Below are 22,580 nucleotides of genomic sequence, written 5' to 3'. Positions count from 1 at the left end.
CCTCAATTCTAGAACGTAGTCGGCCAAGGGCTGTTCTTCTTCTTGGTTTTCCCACTCTTCAAGGACGAAGTTGAGTACTGTTCGGGGTTTATAACCGAACAACACCTCGAATGGAGAAAAACTGTTGATGACTGGGGTGTGTCGTGCAGTATCATGAGAACCCAAGGTAGTACAGGGTCCCGGCTCGTACCAGTTGAGGCCGTGACTTTCTTCAGTGCCTGTTTTATCATTTTGTTGTACCATTCTACCAATCTGTGAGTCTGGGGATGGTAGACTGATGTTCTGATTTGTTTAATCTTCAGTTGCTGACAAAAGGTTTTCATGATGGTTGAAACAAAGTTCCATCCTTGGTCAGTGACAATTTCACTGGGGATACAAATCCTGGCAAAAAAAGGAATTAGGAGATCGCACACCTGAGTTGCGCTGGTTCCTCGCATTGGGAAGGCTTCTGGATAGCGTGTTGCATAATCAACTACCACTAGGAGATATTGATAGCCATAGCAGGTGGGTTCCAGGGGTCCTACGATATCCAATTTGATCCTTGAGGAAGGGTTCTTTGATTAGAGGCATCCGTTGCATGGGTGTTCGTGGGGGCAAGTACAGGCTGGATTTTTGGCAGGTAGGGCATTCCTGGCAATACTTGCTTGTATCATGATATATCCCAGGCCAGTAGAACCTCTTCAAGAGTTTCTCTTCTGTTTTCTCAGCACCCAAATGTCCCCCTGTGGCCTCATCATGAGCCAGCTTAAGGACAACATCCCGAAACTCCTTTGGTACTAGCAGTTGCTCTGCTTACTTGTTCGCTTTGTCGGGTACTACTCCAAGGATCATCCATTTTCTTTCCATAAAACAAGGTGCATTGGACCCTGGTGTCCGATTAGAGAGGGCCTGTTCCTGGGATCACTGTAAAGTAGGGTCCTTAAGGGTCTGACTTCAGAACATCGCCTCTTTACCATCACTCAACCAGTCAGTGAGGCTCCCGAAAGGCTTCAGACTGGGCCCATTTTCTCTTTTCCAGTCTCACCTCCCGCCAGCTCTTTGAGACTTTCTCAGCTTGGGGTTATTTAGTTCTGTGCCAGAAGAAGGGGCATCACCAAGCCTCTCGAAGTCTTTGACACGCTCCCTAAATGAGGGAATGTCAGTAGCCAATAGGACTGGAGACGGTATCAAAGGCATTATGGCAACTCTCACGTCAGAACTGGTGTTAATCACTCTCATGTTCACCACCTTAGAGGGATATCTCTTAATGTCACCATGCACACACTTAACCACAATAGGTGGGCCATCACATTTCTTCCCCACACTTACTTCTGGTCAGATAGCGGCTTGCTCACTGCTGCTGTTAAGGAGCCCTTGGCTGGGTCATTCATCAATCGTTACCTCCACCAGGTATGGGCCCCTCCGTCTTCAGTATTCCCGGGTTTGTTGGACTCCAAACTCCATGGGCTCTGATTTGGGTTTTCGGTGACAGAAACGGGCAATATGTGTTGTGGGCACAGTGGTTGTTTTGGCACACTGGCCTACGGGAAGCTTCTTCCTTTTGTATGCAGAGGCTTGGGTTCAAGAGGAGGGGCACAGATCCCTCTGGCCTTGAGATAGTCTGCAGCTGAGACACCCTGGTTTGGTGGTTTGGCAGAGCCAGTCATTTGGTAGGCAGAGGCCATGTCAATGGCCTCTGCTAATGTTGGTCGATGGTGTTGACTAACCCAGCATTGCATGGATCCGGGCAAGGCTTCAATAAACTGTTCCCATCATATCTTTTCCATGAGTTCAGCAGTAGTACTGCCATTGGACTTCAGTCATTTATCGGTTGAGTCCTGAATCCGATAACACAGTAGTCTGGTGGTTTCTCCAGCCCATAGCCGCGTATCTCTCAGGCATAGTCTGTAGGCCTCATCGTCCATACCCAGGCACTCCAGGATCGTCTCTTGATTTCTGTGAAGGTGGTATCGCCGAAGGGGTTGGCGGCCTGGTAAGCCCCCCGCATGGCCCCAGTGGGGCTATGTAGTGTCTCCAACGTGCCACAGGCCACTGGGCTTTTCGGACGACCCTCTCAAAATTGGTAAAGAAGAATCCGGGGTCCTCCCTGTGCTGGTATTTTTGCAGGACTGATGTTGGGATCACGGTGTGCCCCCGGGACGCTACCATGACATCCGTGATTTGTTGAGGGGTTTCTTGGTTCTTTTCTTGCATTGATGCCTGGATCTATATGGTCTACTGAAAGGCCTGGTGATCCACCTGTGCCTGGTGGCTCTGCACGTGAAGGAGCTGCTGGAGTTGCTGCTGGCCTTCAGCAACTGTTTTAATGACTCCTTCCATCACATGTCCCAGATCCAACAGCTGCCACCACTTTGTGCAAGAACGAGGGTAGTCAGGTTTGTCTGAACCAAAAGGGTAAACTTTACTGAACAATTTGTAGGGCAGAGGATAACCAGCTTACTCAGAAAGCTTGCTTCAGTCTTCTGGCTTTTAATCCTCTCTTCGTTTCCTGTAGTAGGGGTGGATTCTTTGACCAGTCCTGCTAATCTTCGTACGCCGAGCGGTACTAGTTCTCTTCCTCTCTCTCAACTCAAGAGAGAGTAGAACGTCTTGTGTGTAGTTTTGGGTCCCGTTACCGGTTTTATGGGGGTAGGGTTGCCAATGGCCAATCACAACCGATACAGTGCACGGCTCTACAAAACACCCCTTGTCACCCTGCCCCTATCTTTCTCTTACCGGGTTGTCAACTTGCCATACTGCATTAATACCATGTGGATCCCTGGAGTTGACTAGGATGCTGAGGCCCGGCAAACGGAATGCCCAGGAGTGTCCATAAGCAGGCAGGCAGCCGCCTCCAGAGCCAAACAGGGTGTTTCGGGTTACACCCGAAGACGGCAATGAAGTGCGTGTCCACTGGACATTGTCGGCAAGGAAACCCTGACAATGTCCTTCTTCCTTGAGCTCCTTTGGCTCCGGTAAGACTTCTGCCGATCTGGGGTCGGCTCTCCTGTTAACTGCTCCATCACTCCCGGGATGTGGCTCACTGGTGACACAAACACTGTCACAAACTTACATACACAAAGTATTCCTATTTAATATATACATACTTACAGATATTAATATAAACTTCGTTCATTTGATCATCATACATGTAGCACATTAAGTTGAATGTCACAAAGTCTTAAATTGTTTTGAACCAATGTCCTTAATTACAACAGGTTAATAACTTTAGACAGGGGAGTTACTAGGTCTGGAAAAGTCCCGGGGCTATGCTGATGTCGGAACTGTTGAGACTGGGGGCTAGCTAGTCTTTTGGCTGTAGCTCCTGAGATTCTATCCGGGGCTTCAACCAAAGGATCAGGGGCTATAGCCCCCTTATCCCCCCCCTAGCAACGCCCCTGACTTTAGATCTCTTACATGTTTCCCATCAGGATTGTTGGGTGTTCTTAGTTCTTCTCTATGCGTTTCGGAACTCTTGTGGATCTCTTCATCAGGAGCAAAAATCTTGAAAACCTATAATTTGGAAACATTATATTGTTTTAGTCCAAAACCTCCATTAATTATGTAAATCGTTATCGTCAACCACAACTAGCAACCATTAGATATCTGTCTTTACTGACCTGTTTATTCATACATGTTGCATACCATAAATATTTTTCAGTGTCCCACAATGAGTGGTAATCCATTGCATATAAAACAATTCCACAAACATTATTTCACAACAAAACACATACCACAAAGAATTAGGTCTATTTAACTATACGAACTAAATAATAGCTCAATATCTCAATATATCTCTAATTCAAAAATCATTTCAGGCGGCTATCTCTATATTTATGTACATTGAAGCTCCTTTACTCTTCAATGCCAAGACAATTTGCTGATGATGAAAATATGAGATACTGAAATGTTGCTCCACCACGTCTGCAAAAATACAAATCCTCAACTCAATACCAGACCTCAGAAGGATGTAGTTTGCATATTTCACTGATGTACAAGTAAAACCTACCTCTGAGGAATAGCAATGTTTATTCACGTCATGTTCTCTCAGAATTATTGCTTGTAACCACCTACACATTGAAGTTTATATAAAAAAAAAGAAAAGTTGCACCATTCCGTTGTGCACATTACAGGTGCCATTACCTTTTATCAGTGAAACATAAAAGGTCACTTTTGTAAAATAATATTCAGTGTTTTCACATTTTTCTGGAAAATCACACAATTCTGTCAAAACCCATGAACCAAACTGCATAGTATTTTGATCTAAGAGTTGTGTGTGATATACTTCCACTCAGAACCACTACAGGGAACAAAGCCACTCTGTTTATCTTCCTGTAATTTCAACACTTTTATCGATTAACTGTCCCAAAATGGTTTACACTAATTATGAAGCATCATTGATTTAATTCCTTTTGGAAATGTGTCTATTTAAAAGTTGTTTCTGCCTCATCACAACAGCACAAGTTGAGCGCTATCTTTGGAAGATCAAACATGAATTTCCACAATGCAGTTCAAGACCCTTTGAGTCAATCCACCTCATACCATTAATGGTATTACTTATCTATATACTGTCTCCTAATTAATATTTGTGCATGAGATTTTTCAAAACTCAGATTTGTTAAAGTGGGAATATAGATTTGCAAATAACTGTATATTAAGAAACATCTCCTAACACATGTTCATATAAACTTAATTATAAATCTAATATTTAGCATACACAGACATCTCTAGAAAGTAATCGCTTACATTTGGCAGCAGAGTATATTCCTTAACAGCCAAGGTAATATATGCATCTAATGTTAAAAAACACAAATTGTACAATTAATAATCCTTCTTTGTTGTTTACTTCATCATTATCAACAATGCAGTTTAATGAATTTAATTACAAAATGTTCACCATTAGTTTAACAAATTCTCATTCTGTAATGTTGCATATTTTCATGACTTCAAATGTTCTTAAATAAAACAACTTAGATCATTTATTGTTTGCATTGATCTGGGTATACTTCAAGATATCTTATATGTACAAAAGCCTTCACTTTACAGATATACATTTTCCATATGTATACCCTGCTTTGGAAACTTTACCACTTACAAAACTACAAAATGTAGTTGTAAGACTTGTATGTTGTTTTTCTAGAAATGGACTAGTGACTGCTGTGTTCAAATTTCATGTCAAAATGTTACATTTGTGTTCTGTCCATGACTGTTTAGCTTTCGTTGTGAGGAGATGCCATTAAGATCCATTTCTGTCAGCAAGTGTTGAACTTGGATGAGTTTGGTGGCATCCCCGAAGAGGATGAACTCTGTTTTTGTAGGGCTGAATTTCAGGTAGGCACTTGACATCCAGGCTTGAATGGTGGAGAGGCAGTGTTTGGAATGAGGAATGTCCTCAAGCTAGTTGAACTTCAGGCGTAGTTGTGTGCCATCAGCATACTGGTGGATGTTGATGTTTAATTTGGAAAAGCATGCCCCTAGTGGCTCCATTTAGAATTTCAAGATCACAGGACCAACTAAGGACTGCAGCATTGAATACCATGCAGGAGGACAGGGTGTTGAGTAGTGCTTTGTGATTGACCATATGAAATGCAGTACAGAGGTCGAGCGGGACAGTGAGGCATTGGTCCACCTTGTCCATGATAAGGAGTGCCTCGTTGATGACCTGGATGGTGACGGTCTCTGTGCTGTATCTTGGTCAGAGGTTGGACTGGTATTCTTGAAGTAGGATGTGTTTGATAATCTTTATGGGTAGTTGGAGTGTGACAGTCTTCTTGATGATCTTGCCAATGAAGGGTAGATGGGTGATGGGCAGGTAAATGTCAGGTCTGCCACGCTAATGCACAGGCTGGGTGGCTGCTTAGGATATAATCACAGGAGGATATAATTTAGGATTCATGTCTCTTGTAGGTAAAATCATTAACTGGGATACTGAGAAGCCTGAAGCTGTCCCATGTCATCATGGCGGTGGTGGTGCTCAGAGTTGTTTGGTTGTTCCCTCTCAACAAAGGAATGCTGTCCAGCATTCTAAACTGCCTTTCATTTTAGAAAGCCCGTAGGTCCTGATCTGGAGAAACTCATGAATTTTAGCGCTCATACAATGTAATTGAATGAATGAACTTCAGGAGAAAGTGAAATCTTTTTACGAGGGACATTGGTGTTTATACGGTGGGGCGCCTCACTTCAAGGCCAATTTTTTAAAAACGTTTTATTTAAAACACTTGGCAATGACAGTTTATTATAGTATCAAACAGTAAATACATGTGTATATTTACAAAGCAATTCTGTCTGTATGCCATTACACGCCACTTACATATGAAATCTCTGTTCGCTCCACACTTTCTTCCCCCTGAGAACTTTCCCTGACTCTAGAGTATTGGCGAAAATCCGACCATACATCCTTGGGGCTGCACCTGGCAGGTAACAATGTGATATGAACTTCCTCTATATCATTCACCCATACCATGTCTTTAACCTATTCCACTGCCGCTCGAGGGCATTTCAGTTTCCATCCCAACAGTATACGCCTTTTGGCCAGCAGAAGCCCCGTATTAAGAAACCTACATTTTTTACCTCGGGTAGTTTATCGATAAAACCCAATATGCACACCTGAGCTGTTAGCTGCAATCGCAAGTTGATCATGGCTAGAGAGCACAACATACTCTCTATTGAGACAACCTCAGGCATGCATACAGCATATGTAATAGATCTGTGTTCTAGCTAGCACTCCTGGGGCACTTCTCAGAACAGTCTGCATTAAATAGTCAGACTCTTGATGGCAGATCTATTAAGAACTTTGAAATGGATGAGCTGTAATTTGGAGTTATAGGACATTTTCTTCAACAGACCAGAAATCCTCGACCATTGTTCCTCCGTAAACTCCAACATTCAGGTCCATTTCCCATTTCATCTTACTGTCTGAGCTTTTCAGCTTCAGATCACCTAGGGTATATTTATATAAAATAGAGATACATTTCTGTCCACCTCCCACCATAGATTCATGTATGCATGAGACTCCCAAATTAATCTGAGGCTCTTCTGGCAAACTAGGCCAGCATGCTATTAAGACAGACCTCATATGGCAGTAATACATCAATTGAAGGCCATTAATATCCTCCCAGCATATGAACTTCCTGATAAAACATATCATCCATCTTAATTATTCCTGCTGTCGTCCATCTCCTTTCTAACAAGGCATCTAAGGTTGGTGGCAAGTTATTATTAATTTATACACATTTGTTAAGCACACAGCAGCCCGTGGGCATTGTGGCGCTGGTTACAGTAGATGTAAGGCATTCTCCACAGCGGTGCCTGCCTATCTTAAGGGAACTCCACACCTTGCATCAGCAACCGTTTCTTCAGGCTACTCTTGTGGCTTCCACAGGATGCAATGGGCCTCCTAGCATGTACCTATCCCCAAACAGGAGGGACTGCAGTGAGACCTTACCAGCTGCACTTTTTTCCAGGCAAACATGTGCGGGCGAATCAGCCAAACCATTCCATACTGCTGACTATAATCCCGGCGCCATGAAATCATGAATCTAAATGTGCAGATCCATGATGCCTCCATCTTCCAGAGGTTGTGCCATTGCCAGCCATTTGAGTCTAGCGGCAGGGTTTCCCCACACAAAAGCTATGCTAAGAGAAAGGAGCTCATTAAAAAAGGAGTGCACAGGCAAGGTCGGTATATTATTAAACAAGTACAATAACTTTGCCAACACAATCATCTTAATAAGAGAGAGTCTACCAATCAGCGACATCAGTATCAGGCTCCACTTCAGTTGTCGAGAGTGATCTAGTTATTATGATCCCCAGATATTTCATGGAATCCAACGCTGTCTTCCTCCACTACGTTTCTGCTGGCAGAGACACAAAATCTGTCCAGGGGAATACCTTAGATTTGTCTTGGTTAAGACAAAGACCAGAAAACCTTCTGAAATCCTCTACTGCCCCCAGTATCACTGCACCATCATCTGCAGGATTGTGAATATACAGCAGAATATCATCTGTGTAGAGAGAAACCAAGGCCGGAACCCACCCAATCTAAGGCCACACTCACAGTATCTGTCTATTTATTTATTTGAAATGCACCGAAAGCCCGCAGGCATTGGGGCGCAGAAAACATTAACACACTCTTACAAACACAGAAAACAAGACAATCAGGTCTGGTGAAAAGAAGCACCAAAAAGATTTGTCAGATAACTTGTCAGAGATTTTTGAAAGACTTTTAGATCTGTCTGAAGCCTAAGCACGAGAGGCAGTGTGGTTCAAGAATGTGTCCCCTTTACAGGGAACGATCTTCCTAAGCCCTTGGAGTGTTTGAAAATCGGACCTGCAACTGGTTGGAAGAGTGGAGTGCACTGGATGGAGTATAACTGAGGGGTCAATGATTTTAGGTAAGTGGAGGCTGTTCCAAGAATGCATCTGTGGACCATGGTGCCTGTTTTGAAATATATGCGTTCCTGTATCGGAAGCCAGTGGAGGTCCCTTTTGTGATCCAAGACATTGATTCTTCTTGTGACATTTTGACAAGGCACACTGCATCGTTCTGCAAGATTTAACATTTTTTCAAGTTAGAAAGTGAGGCTTCAATTAATACTGAGTTACAATAATCGAGCCTTGTTAGAATGGTAGCTCGGGCAATAATCGCACAATTATTTTCAGCGATATAGGGGCAGGTGTTCCTAAGCAGACGCAGATGGTAATTGCAATTCTGGATCACCTGGTTGACTTGGGCATCTGCATTCATGGAGTCCTCCAGTTGAATGCCCAGGGTTTTGACATTATTTTGCACCTGGATATTGCTATTCCCAATTTGGAAGCTTTTGTAGTCTGTGGCAAGTTTGGCCAGGGCTTGCCGTAAACCAAATGTGAGGAGCTCTGTTTTACAACCGTTCAGACATAGCCAGTTTTTAGACATCCAGACTTCAATTTGGTCGTAGATGTTGGCTAGGGCTGCAGAATCCTTGGCGTAATCACTGCTGATTTCAAGGACTAGCTGGGTGTCATCAGCATAATTTGTAAAGAATATACCTGAGCCGTCTAAGAGTTAGTATAGTGGTTTAATGTATAGATTTAACAGAAGTGGCGATAAGCATGCTCCCTGAGGTACCCCGCACAGAATAAGTGCTGATGGTGAGAAAACTGCCGTTTTGAAAGAAAGAAACAAAGCCAACAGACAGTCTCTTCAGATCAATGACCCAGATGGCATAGGAAGTGCAAGAGACAGTTATAATCCACTAAATCAAAAGCTGCAGATACATTCAGCAGAACCAACATCCCAGTTTTTCCCTCGTCCATTATTTTTAGCACATGGGACTGGAGGTCTACAAGAGCTGTCTCTGTACTGTAAGAGGGTCAAAAGCCTGATTGCCTAGTCTGGAGGATGCCATTAGACTCCACGTGGGCTTGAAGTTGAGAGGTGACACATTTATCTAGGATATTAAAGAGGAAGTTACAATTAGTAATGGGTGTGAGATTAGTTTGTTTTTTTGGATTAGAACTGGGCTTCTTAGAGTGAGGGGTGGCTGTGACTGTCTTGATTGAGACAGGTACCAAACCATCTTAAAGAGGAATTTACAAATCTGGTTAAGAAAGGGGCAAATAGATATTTGTGTTCTGAAAATGTAGTTTTGGTGGAAGGATATTTTCCGGACATGAGGAAGGGTGCATGAAAGATAGCATTTTTTCCATTTCAGCGATGCATATTGGAGACAAAGAAAAAACTGGTTGTTTCTGGGCCCCGAGTTCAATGATCTGTTGGTCCTTGGGTGTGGAAACAGTGGTCAGGCTGTTTTTGATGTTGTTTCTGGCATTAGTGAATTTAGCCTCGAAAGCAGTACAGACTGTTAAACAGTCCGGGCTTGTAGCTAAAAAGGTAGTTTGGTTTTTCTAATAGTTTTAGCATCTCAAAGAATTTCCCAATACAATTTGAAGACTGGTGGATCATGTAATTGAAGAAGTTCTTTTTGCTGTCCATTATTTTAAGTTTGTATATTTTATCAGCCTCCTTCTACGTGATTCTATTTTCAACTGATTTATGTGTTAACCATCGGAATTCAACTTTACGCTTTCATCTTCTTTTTAACACTAAGCTGTGAGGTAAACCAGTTTTAGTGTCCAATATTGTCCCTTACCAATTCGGATCTAAGAGAGGAAGTTTTAGCTAGCATATTTGTAAAATTCCTGGAGAAGGACGACACCATGCAGTCCGCAGAGCCCGTTCTTAGAGTGTTGGCTGTAATTAAGACTAAGTAATCTTGAAGATCTTGAGGAAGCACCTTTTTGAAATTATGACTGATGACTGTTTTAGCATGGTTGTTAGGTTTTGGAGGAGGTTCTATAAGTTGGATGTGGAAATCTATAACATAGTGATCCGACCATATGCATTGGCTGGTCTGATTGATATTGACTTTCAGATTTCTGTCAACTACTCAATCCAAGACATTATTTTTCCCAGTGGTGGATTTGTTGATCTGAACTAAATAGTCGCTTCTTTGTCCTGTTTGTTTCCAAGCCAGCGGTTCAGGTCTCCCAAAAAAAGTGTCAGAGTGTTTGGGCCAGAAAAACTATTTAAAATTTGAATGATTTCTTCATTAAAGTCAGGCATTTGTGAGGGCGCTGTAAGAATGGCATGGTATCAAGCAGTAGACACACACACAATATATACACGTTTTGAAAACCTTTATTTATAAATTTGTTTGGGATGGTAGAATTCCTAACTTGCCCTAACTCTAAAATGGGAGTAGTCTCGACACTTAAACAATAACAAATACGTGCAAGTCAGTCTGGTCACAATAAAAGGGACTATTCTAAGATAACCTAACCTTGCCCTCCTTCTGAAGATAACAAATTAACAAATGTGTTAACGGAATACAAAAAGGAAAATAGTGTGTCAAAAATAAATGTCAGAATGGCTTCAGCACTAACTCCTTTCCAAATCTAATCTAAATGCAAAGAGTGATTATTACTGAATTATTTTCATTTTGACGGTAAGAAAATACTGCTAGGCCCCTAATCTATACAAAATACCCAACACACCTAAACAAATACAGCATTTGACCCATCTCTTACTCCCCCACCCTCCCCAAGCACTCTTATACACTAACACACTCCCTAAAGTTGTATTTTACCCCCGTTAGTCGCTGCTCTGTCCGCTGATCCAAGATGGCGGACACATCAAAACAATACGACGCACCTCACGCTTCATACCAGCCAATCAGCGAACACATCGTATGTCCGCGGACATGACGCATGCCGATTAGCCAATCGGTGTCCTGTTCGCGGAGCAGACATAGATATCACTAATTTTGTGACACCTACTTTTTGGTCGTTTTAAAAAAAAAACTGGATGGATTTCCACCAAATTTACAAAAGCACGCTTTCGGGACCAAGCCGCAAATTTGGTGGAAATCCAGCGGTTTGGGCTGTAGATGTGAGCAAAGTTTTTTCCCCATTCGCTCTATGGGAAAAAACGAAATTTTGGGACCCCCCCTATAACTTGCTCCCTCGGACCAAACCTCACCAAACTTTGCAAAAAAATTCAGAGTAGGCCATATACTTTGCAAAGTTTGGTGTGGATTCGTCCATGGGGAGCGAAGTTATAAACCGCCCAAAAAGTGCTCTTCCCATGGGATTAGCAACTTAACCATAACTACACAGCCATTACAGTGGGCCGTGTAATATGTATAAACGGCTTCCTAATTAATATGTGTGCATGAGAACTTTAAAACCCATGTTTATAAAGTGGGAATATACATTTGTCAATACTGTAAAAAACCTCTCACAACACAGGTTCATATTAACTTAATTGAAAATTAATATTTAGCAAACCCAGAAATATTTGCAAAGTAATCACTTGCATTTGGCAATAAAGTATATTCCTTAACAATTAAGGTAATGCATGCATCTTAATGTTAAAAAAATACCAATTGTACAATTATTAATCCTTCTTCTTTGTAGCTTACTTCATCATTATCAACAATGCAATTCAATCTGTTGAATTACAATATATTCACCATTTGTTTAACACATTCACATTCTGTAATGTTGTATCTTTTCTTGACTTCAAAAGTTCTTAAATAAAACAACTTAAACCATTTATTGTATTCATTGATCTTAGTATATTGTAGCAATTAAGGCCCAGCTGGGCGGAGTACATAGCCGGTAACAGCCTGAGTGAAGTGAGGGCCTCGTCAACAGCTCCGGCCATTACCGGCCATGTACGCCTCCCGGCTGGAGTGTTATAGCTATTTGCACAGCGGGGGACAAATTGTTTTTTGTTCTCAGGTGATCAGCTCTGCACTATTGTGCAAACCCAATCTCTTGAGGATCAAAAAAGATGTCCTCCACCATAGGAGTGACTTTTCCATTTCCATGGCGGCATTCATTGGTGGGAGGAGAGCTGGCTGGATCCGGATCACAAAGTTCCGGTCCAGCAGGTAAGTGGAGTGGAACGCAGGGGTGGGGAAAGGGTTCTAAGGACATTGTGGGACGTCGGGAGGCTCCCTGTTGCCTCCCACAATCAAGATGGTGTTGCCCGGATAATGGCCTCAAGTAGCTGTAAAGAGCAGGCAGAACACACTATATTCTGGCCCGCTCTTCTAGCCACCTTATTGGCCGAGCTTCCTTCCCGGTGTGCAAATTGAAGATATCTTATCGATACAAAAGCTTTTTGTATGTAGTAATACATTTTCCAAATGTGCACCTCATTTTGGAATCTTTACTACTTCTAAAACTACAAATTGTAGTTTCACTATGGCATGTTGTTTTTTCTAAAAATCGACTTGTCACTTATGTGTTTAAGTTCCATGTCAAAATGTTACATTTATGTTCTGTCCATCGTTGCTTAGCCTTTCTTCCTGGTGATGTGTGCTTTGAAAGAGCGGTCACAACTAATGGTGAAGCTGAGGGACTTTTCACTAGGAGTGAGTTGTGGGAAGAAGCCGTTAAGATCCATCTGTGCCAGCCAGGGTTGAACTTGGGTGCATTTGGTGACCTCCCCGAGGAGGATGAACGGTTTTTATAGGACAGATATTTAGGTAGGCAGTTAAAGTTCAGGCTTGAATGGTGGAGAGGCAGTGTTTCAAATAGTGAATGTCCGCGAGACAGTTGAACTTCAGGCATAGGTGTGTTTGATCAGCATGCTGGAGGATTTTGATGTAATTTGGACAAGATGGCATCTAGTGGCTCCATGTATAGTTTTAAGATGACAGGGGAGATAATGAAACGTTGTTGGACTCCACAGGTCACTAGGTGTTGTTGGGATCTACAGGTGGCCAGCCGGACAAGCAGATATCTGTTGGTGAGGTAGGACTCAAACCATCGAAGGACTGTGGGATTGACTACCATGCACGAGAACAGGGTATTGAGTAACACTTTGTGATCGACCATGTCAAATGCTGTACAGAGGTCGAGCAGGACCGGGGGTATTCAGTCACCCTTGTCCATGATAAGGAGTGCCTCACTAATAACCTGGATGATGACGGTCTCTGTGCTGCACCTTTATCAGAAGCCGGAATGGCATCGAGAGTGATAATCTTCTTGATGATATTGCCACTGAAGGGTAGATGGGTGATGGGGAAGTTGTTTTCTAGGTCATCCAGGATGAGTGTGGGCTTCTTTAGTAGTGGTAGGATATGGGCAGTTTCCAATGCATTGGGAAGATGCCATGCCTGAGTGAGGCATTGATAGTGTCGAGGGGTTGAGTGAGAGCCTTTCCTTCGATGTTCTTTAAGATGGAGACTGGGATGATGTTGTCCTCATAGCAGGCGGTTTGATTGACGCAAAGATGTCTCTGAAATCTTTCAGTGTTAGGACCATTGAGGGACATGGCGTGGTGGTATGACAGGGGTTTCTGTGGTGGGTAGGGTGTTTTGAATGTGGCGACGAATCTGGGAAATTTTGTTTTGAAAAACATGTTGATTGTATTGCATCTCTCCATGGATTCGGGTACTGCAGATACTGTGGGCGCTGGTAGGCAGCTGATGCCTTAATCAATGGCCTTAAAGATAGTTTTGCTCGTGTTGGTGGCTTCTAATATGGATGCTGTGTTGTAATTTGCTTTTATTGAGTTGTGCATTATATATGAAGGTGCGGCTTTGTTTTGCCTCAGAACTGGAGGGAGATCAGTTAACAGGCAGTGGATGACTACTTTGTGGGATTGTGGAAGAACGAGATGTGTTGTTGCAAAGCACCCAAGGCCAATGACATTTTGCAAGGAAGTGTACTGTTTCAATATAACCGACTTAACATATCTTACCATCTGATGTATGATTCCGATTGTGTAAAATCCCAATGAATATGGGCTTGGGCGCCACATCTTTCAAGATGGGGATGCTCTGCTGGTTTTGCTGTCTGTTTCTCTACAATTATAAATAAATAAATCTGCCTCCACTAGCTGCTATATTGAAGTATGCTTAGATGTATTTGCTGCTCAGACAGGACAGAGAGGCAGAGCTGCACAACAGCAAAGGTGAAGGGCATTGCTTGTGTAGTAGGAGATGGGACTTTACTTATTCACTGAATGCATAAGTTCACCAGCTCCCCATTCGCGCACTGAAGGCCTAAGACTGATCATATTGGGTGCTGGGCACATTAAGTGTGTGACTTACTGTATGCATTAACCAGTTCCCCTGAATTACTGGCTAAATACTTACCTACCACATAAACAATAGCGAATATCTCATGTTATATCTCGTTAAATATGTGAGGCACAGTAGAGAAGTGTAGGATGAGACACCTCTAACAAACATTTCTGTTTTTTCTGCAATGTTATAACAATGCCCCTGGTGAAAGGGAGGGGAGAGGGGAACTGAAGGTGAATTAACAGGTTTGGGGGCAGAAATTGACACTCGTGAGTAGGTGGCAGGGGTAAAGACAGAAATACAATAGAGAGATTGTCAGAGTCACTGTACAGAAGCCAGTAGAAATGAGATACTATACACTTAGTAAAATGCTGTATGATATTCATTGCTATCACACAATGTGAGCTAGAAATACAAGACACATTATGAATTTCCTGGAGAAATGATGGTCCAGACTGGTGTCATACATGTGTGGTGTATTGCTGCAATTAGTGATTCTCAAACCCTGAAAAATAGTCATGTATACAAACTGAACTGATCACTGGAAAATACAGGTTGCATAAAGTCATCTCATCAGCATTTAACTGATGAATATGTTAAATGGCTTAAATAAAATAAACTGCAGAGGACTGGTGATGAGGCTTAAATGTAGCACTTTTGGCTGCGGGCTGATGGTGCGGGCCTGGTCCGGGCATGCAGGTATAGGCACTTTAGGCACTTGTAGGCACAATGGTCACAATTTGCCCATCGCACATGGAAGATAGTTCAATTTCCATTGATTTGGATTGTGATTTATTAAGGAGGAAGAGGATTCAATGACAACCCCTAGAGGGTGGGCATCATTGCAGTCTGATGAATCAAAGTGGTAGAGCTCAAGGGGTCAGAGGTCCCTGGGATGCATTTAATGTGTGAGGAATCACATTGTGGCCTTTTTAAATTAAATAACAAAATTATGCGATTAATTCAATGTCAGAAAGTTTGGTCTGCTAATCAGAACCCCCTTTTAGAAAGCTCCATGCCAAAGTGGCACATGTGCCCTGTTGCATCAGTCTCCTGATCTGTAACTTCAGCTCTCCAGTGGCCCAGAGCAGGTTCTGAGGTCACTAGTCTGAGCTCATGAGGGTGACACTGATTTGATGTTCAGTTTGGTGTCCCCATGTAATTATGTAATCAGCCACCATACCACAACCTAATTATGGCTTATATTTCAAGATTACCCTGTAACCAGGTGGTCATTTATCATAATTATTATTGGTCTTGGGTCAAGAGTGCAGATTTAAATGCAAGCTCTGGCTGTAGTGACTTTGCTGCCACAACAGCTATCAAACAGGGCACCTGCACCTCTAAATCTACTTTGTAAAGATCCCACTCCTGTGGCCTGGGTTCACAACCAGCTCCTGGATGTATACTGCTTGTTTTCCTTGGACTCCTTGTCTGTGAACAGGTCAGGTGTGCTGCCTTGCACTTGTACAGGTTTTGGAATATGCTTGAGCTCCCACTCAACGTCTGCTCCCCTTTTTGGAGGGCTCAGGTCCTCCACCCTGCATCGTCTTCCCTGTCTGACAACTAATTCAGTTCTGGCAGGCCCTTGTGGTTTGGAACTACACTAAACCACACTACATCTAGGGCTCTTTTTCTATAGAAGAAGGTAACCCTGGGATCACTGAATCGGTTCTAAATCCACCAACACCTCAGTGAATGCTGAGTCTTCTCTCACAAGAGGAGGTGTCTCAGGGGACTTTAAATTTGGGCTGGGAGTTACCAGTGAGACTGGTCTCTCACACTGGCTAGCTACGAATGCCTTGGGACCTTGGCCCTCAAGTGCTTTTTCCTTTTCTGCTGTCGGAGTCCATGCTCTAGTAACAGCCTGGACTATGTCTGGGCCAGGGAGGTAATTACCCAACAGACACCCAACTGGAATTGAGTCTTTGATTGCAACATGGTTTAGGGTGGTGTTATCCCTCCAACTACGCCCTACCATTGCCAAGGGACAGTAGCTCAGACCATCAAACACTTTCATCAGGTGGTTTGATCCTTGGAGCTCCTGCCCTTTTTTAACCAGGAGTACAAGGATGAGCAGAGGATAAATCACCTGCTCAGCACTCACACACCTACAAAACAAGAGCTGACACAATCATTAAGGTAAAACAGGAACAGTTAAGAGATATACCTCCTTTGCCATTCATGGTAACGTGGTCTGGGGAATGGTATACTCTTAAGAGGGTTGTGAATGTGTTTCAGTAGCAGCCCAAACAGCAGTGTGTAACAGTCCACACTAATTGAAGGGCTGATCAAGATTCTATAAAAGATATATGCTTTAATCAAACACACATGTACTATATTAACTAACTTAACAACACTACAAAAACCTGCCCTTGTAGAAAGAAGACACAATATGCAAGATGGCAAGATGCGGCACTCTGGGTAATGAGACAGGGGGTGAAAAGCAATACAAAACACAATGTTCAAAGGATGTGCTCTTGAGTTGCAAAATTGGATTAATGTTACCTAAGCAGTCTCTAGGGTCAAAAAAGGATATCAGTGGATAACACCTTGCCATTGTGACCACTGTGGTTTATAGGGGACAGAAATGTTGTTTTGCAATTCCCACCCTTCTCAAGTATCCAGTGCAGTGTAGTGAGTGTTTTTTCAAAGGTTTATCTAGAAGGTCCTGGAATGCTGTTGCATTCATAAAAGAGTGAAGCGGCTTGCAAAGGTTAGAAAATAAAAAAGTTCATTACATTTTATACAATTGTTTATGTCTCTCATTTCTTCAACTATGTGGAAGTACAAGGGTAGTCAGGTTTGCCTGAACCAAAATGGTAAACTTTATTGAACAGTTTTTAGGGTAGAGGATAACCAGTTCACTCAGAAAACTTGCTTCAGTGTCCTGGCTTCTAATCCCCTCTTCGTTTCCTGCGTTTGGGGTGGTTTCTTTGACCAGTTCTGCTAATCATCATATGCCCGGCGGTACTCGTTCTCTTCCTCTCTCTCGACTCGACGTGTGTTCTTCAAAGAGTAGAACGTCTTGCGTTTAGTTTAGACTCGGTTGGCGGTTTTATGGGGGGGAGTGTTGCCAATAGCCAATCATAACTGATAACGTGCATGGGTATACAAACACCCCTTGTAGTCCCGCCCCCTTTCTTCCTCGTATTGGGTTGCCATATTGCGTTGCTACCATGTGGATCCCTAGAGGTGACTAGTACACAGAGGCCCGACAAACGGAATGCACAGGAGTGGCCATAAACAGGTAGGCAGCCACCGCCAGAGCAAAACAGAGTGCTTCGTGTTACACCCAAAGACGGCAATGGAGTGCGTGTCCACTGGACGTTGTCGGCAAGGAAACCCCGATGATGTCCCTCTTCCTCGAGATCCTTTGGATTCAGTACGACTTCCACTGATCCGGGGTCGTCTCTCCCATCAACTGCTCCCTCACTCCCAGGATGCGGCTCACTGGTGACACAAACACTGTCACATACTCCCCCTCGAAGGATCCAGCAGTTCCGGCCAATTTACACTCCTAGATAAGTAGTCCGCAACCAGTTGGAATGCAGTAGGCTTGTGAACGGGCTGGAACGTAAAGAGCTGCAGCGTGAGGATCCATCCCAACACTTGCCGGCTAACCATTGCAGAGGAGCATGATCGGTGAAAATGGTGAAGGACCGTCCCAGCAGATAATACCTCAGGGACTCCACAGCCCATTTGATCACAAGGCACTCCTGTTCGATTGTCGAGTAAGGCAATTTGTGCGGCAACAGCTTTCGGCTCACAAAGGCCTCTGGGTACAGATCGTCCTCGGTACCCTGGGTCAACACAGTGCCCAGGCCGCTGCCAGAGGAATCTGTCTGAAAAAAGAAATGTTCTGCAAAACCCGGACATCATAGTACTGGAAGAACAGATATACCAGTTTTCAGACTCTGGAAGGCTTAAATGGCCGCCACATCAGAGAGCAGGTCCCCTGAATGTGGTGCCTTGAGGCCATCAGTGAGAAGTGCGGCCATGCTTGAGAATGAAGGGATAAAGTGCCTGCAGTAACAGACAAAACCTAGGAACACTCTGATACTCTTCTTGTTGCTTGGCATGGGTAAAACGGCTTCCACTTTATCGACCTGTGGTTTGATCATTCCACCACCGACCAGGTAACCAAGGTATCAGGTTTGGCTAACCCCCAGGGCTGTTTTTTGGGGTTAATCCATAGTCCGGCAGCATCGAGGACAGCAACTACACGTTTCAGATGTTCCGTTTGTTCCATCCAGCTACCGCTGAAAATGATGATGTCGTCGAGATAGGCGGAGCTGTATGCAGAATGAGGAGCTAACACAAGGTCCATGAGGGATTGAAACGTAGCCGGGGCTCAGTGCAGAATGAAGGGAAGGACCGTGAACTGGTAGAGCCCATGTGGGGTGGCGAATGCCATCTTGTGTTTCTCCACCTTGCATAAAGGGATCTGCCAGTAACCCTTCGTGAGGTCGATGGTGCTTAGGTATACTGCAGGCTGTAGCCTTTCTAGCAGTTCATCCATTCGCATCATTGGGTAGGCTTGGTAAGAGGAGATTGCATTCAGCTGTCTAAAGTCCATACAGAATCTGGTTGATCCATCAGGCTTTGGTACCAGGACTATTGGTGGGGACCAAGGGCTGGTCGAGGGTTCAATGATGTCCAACCGCAGCATTTCCTCTTTTTCAGTCTGGACCACGGCATGTTTTGCTTCAGGAATTCTGTAAGGACGTAGAGGCACGGTGCGATTCGGAATGGTGTTTATTGAATGTTCTACAGGTTCTTCTGGGAAAATTAGAGAAAATATGAAAATACGGGCGTAGGCTTTGAGCGCAGCTCTGAATTCTTGTTGCTCTTGGTGTCCCAAGGAAGACCCCCACCTGATGTTCCGTAGGCCAGATGGTTCCCTCTGGGGTAATTCATCGTCGGATACCTCTTCGGTGTACATGACTGTCAGGGCCGTGGGTGGTTCATTCCACTCCTTGAGTGGGTTGATGTGGTAGTTCTTTTCCTTGTCAGGCTTCTCAGGTTGATGCACCAGATAGTTGAAGGGCCCTAGTACTGCAGTTATCGTATAGGGTCCCCTCCACTGGGCTAGCATTTTGTTGTGGCTGGTAGGCAGTAGCAGTAATACTTTGTCCCAGCCTGAAATGTTTGTAATCGGCTTTGTCAGTTGTAGTATTCCCCTTGGGTACGTTGTGATCGCCCCAAATTGTTGTGTGCCAGCACCCTGAGTTTGGTCAGGTGAGACCTCAATTGTAGAACGTAGTCGGCCGAAGGCTTTTCTTCTTCTTGGTTTTCCCACTCTTCAAGGACGATGTTGAGTACTGTTCGGGGTTTATGACCGAACAACACCTCGAATGGAGAAAAACTGTTGATGACTGGGGTGTGTCGTGCAGTATCATGAGAACCCAAGGTAGTACAGGGTCCCGGCTCATACCAGTTGAGGCCGTGACTTTCTTCAGTGCCTGTTTTATCATTTTGTTTTAACATTCTACCAATTTGTGAGTCTGGGGATGGTAGACTGATGTTCTGATTTGTTTAATCTTCAGTTGCTGACAAAAGGTTTTCATGATGGTTGAAACAAAGTTCCATCCTTGGTCAGTGACAATTTCACTGGGGATACAAATCCTGGCAAAAAAAGGAATTAGGAGATCGCACACCTGAGTTGCGCTGGTTCCTCGCATTGGGAAGGCTTCTGGATAGCGTGTTGCATAATCAACTACCACTAGGAGATATTGATAGCCATAGCAGGTGGGTTCCAGGGGTCCTACGATATCCAATTTGATCCTTGAGGAAGGGTTCTTTGATTAGAGGCATCCGTTGCATGGGTGTTCGTGGGGGCAAGTACAGGCTAGATTTTTGGCAGGTAGGGCATTCCTGGCAATACTTGCTTGTATCATGATATATCCCAGGCCAGTAGAACCTCTTCAAGAGTTTCTCTTCTGTTTTCTCAGCACCCAAATGTCCCCCTGTGGCCTCATCATGAGCCAGCTTAAGGACAACATCCCGAAACTCCTTTGGTACTAGCAGTTGCTCTGCTTACTTGTTCGCTTTGTCGGGTACTAATCCAAGGATCATCCATTTTCTTTCCATAAAACAAGGTGCAGTGGACCCTGGTGTCCGATCAGGGAGGGCCTGTTCCTGGGATCACTGTAAAGTAGGGTCCTTAAGGGTCTGACTTCAGAACATCGCCTCTTTACCATCACTCAACCAGTCAGTGAGGCTCCCGAAAGGCTTCAGACTGGGCCCATTTTCTCTTTTCCAGTCTCACCTCCCGCCAGCTCTTTGAGACTGTCTCAGCTTGGGGTTATTTAGTTCTGTGCCAGAAGAAGGGGCATTACCAAGCCTCTCCAGGTCTTTGACACGCTCCCTAAATGAGGGAATGTCAGTAGCCAATAGGACCGGAGACGGTATCAAAGGCATTATGGCAACTCTCACGTCAGAACTGGTGTTAATCACTCTCATGTTCACCACCTTAGAGGGATATCTCTTAATGTCACCATGCACACACTTAACCACGTTAGGTGGGCCATCACATTTCTTCCCCACACTTACTTCTGGTCAGATAGCGGCTTGCTCACTGCTGCTGTTAAGGAGCCCTTGGCTGGGTCATTCATCAATCGTTACCTCCACCAGGTATGGGCCCCTCCGTCTTCAGTATTCCCGGGTTTGTTGGACTCCAAACTCCATGGGCTCTGGTTTGGGTTTTCGGTGACAGAAACGGGCAATATGTCCCCATTCTTTGCAGTCAAAACACAGTGGTTGTTTTGGCACACTGGCCTACGGGAAGCTTCTTCCTTCTGTATGCAGAGGCTTGGGTTCAAGAGGAGGGGCACAGATCCCTCTGGCCTTGAGATAGTCTGCAGCTGAGACACCCTGGTTTGGTGGTTTGGCAGAGCCAGTCATTTGGTAGGCAGAGGCCATATCAATGGCCTCTGCTAATGTTGGTCGATGGTGTTGACTAACCCAGCATTGCATGGATCCGGGCAAGGCTTCAATAAACTGTTCCCATCGTATCTTTTCCATGAGTTCAGCAGTAGTACTGCCATTGGACTTCAGTCATTTATCGGTTGAGTCCTGAATCCGATAACACAGTGGTCTGGTGGTTTCTCCAGCCCATAGCCGCTTATCTCTCAGGCATAGTCTGTAGGCCTCATCGCCCATACCTAGGCACTCCAGGATCGTCTCTTGATTTCTGTGAAGGTGGTATCCCCGAAGGGGTTGGCGGCCTGATAAGCCCCCCGCATGGCCCCAGTGGGGCTATGTAGTGTCTCCAACGTGCCACAGGCCACTGGGCTTTTCGGACAACCCTCTCAAAATTGGGAAAGAAGAATCCGGGGTCCTCCCTGTGCTGGTATTTTTGCAGGACTGATGTTGGGATCGCGGGGGTGCCCCCGAGACGCTACCATGACATCCCTGATTTGTTGAGGAGTTTCTTGGTTCTTTTCTTGCGTTGATGCCTGGATCTATATGGTCTACTGAAAGGCCTGGTGAGCCACCTGTGCCTAGTGGCTCTGCACGTGAAGGAGCTGCTGGAGTTGCTGCTGGCCTTCAGCAACTGTTTTAATGACTCCTTCCATCACATGTCCCAGATCCAACAGCTGCCACCACTTTGTGCAAGAACGAGGGTAGTCAGGTTTGTCTGAACCAAAAGGGTAAACTTTACTGAACAATTTGTAGGGCAGAGGATAACCAGCTTACTCAGAAAGCTTGCTTCAGTCTTCTGGCTTTTAATCCTCTCTTCGTTTCCTGTAGTAGGGGTGGATTCTTTGACCAGTCCTGCTAATCTTCGTACGCCCAGCGGTACTAGTTATCTTCCTCTCTCTCAACTCGAGAGAGAGTAGAACGTCTTGTGTGTAGTTTTGGGTCCTGTTACCGGTTTTATGGGGGTAGGGTTGCCAATGGCCAATCACAACCGATACAGTGCACGGCTCTACAAAACACCCCTTGTCACCCTGCCCCTATCTTTCTCCTACCGGGTTGTCAACATGCCATACTGCATTAATACCATGTGGATCC

At 44.3% G+C, this 22,580-nt stretch overlaps 1 protein-coding gene across 3 annotated transcripts in view; it reads right to left on the bottom strand.

Moving 5' to 3' along the window:
• The window catches only part of ERICH6B (glutamate rich 6B), a 2,074,788-nt gene that overhangs the window by 770,317 nt on the left and 1,281,891 nt on the right, over positions 1–22,580 (bottom strand). For all 3 annotated transcript variants that reach the window (XM_069640454.1, XM_069640457.1, XM_069640455.1), the window contains one exon: positions 3,397–3,492. In XM_069640454.1, the coding sequence (XP_069496555.1) occupies positions 3,397–3,492 (96 nt within the window). The remainder of the gene's footprint in view (positions 1–3,396; positions 3,493–22,580) is intronic.

The sequence above is a fragment of the Ambystoma mexicanum genome, chromosome 7q (assembly GCF_040938575.1).
Source record: "Ambystoma mexicanum isolate Mex_15411 chromosome 7q, UKY_AmexF1_1, whole genome shotgun sequence".
In the NCBI taxonomy this organism is placed as follows: domain Eukaryota; kingdom Metazoa; phylum Chordata; class Amphibia; order Caudata; family Ambystomatidae; genus Ambystoma; species Ambystoma mexicanum.
This window is presented reverse-complemented; position numbering and strand designations above follow the sequence as displayed.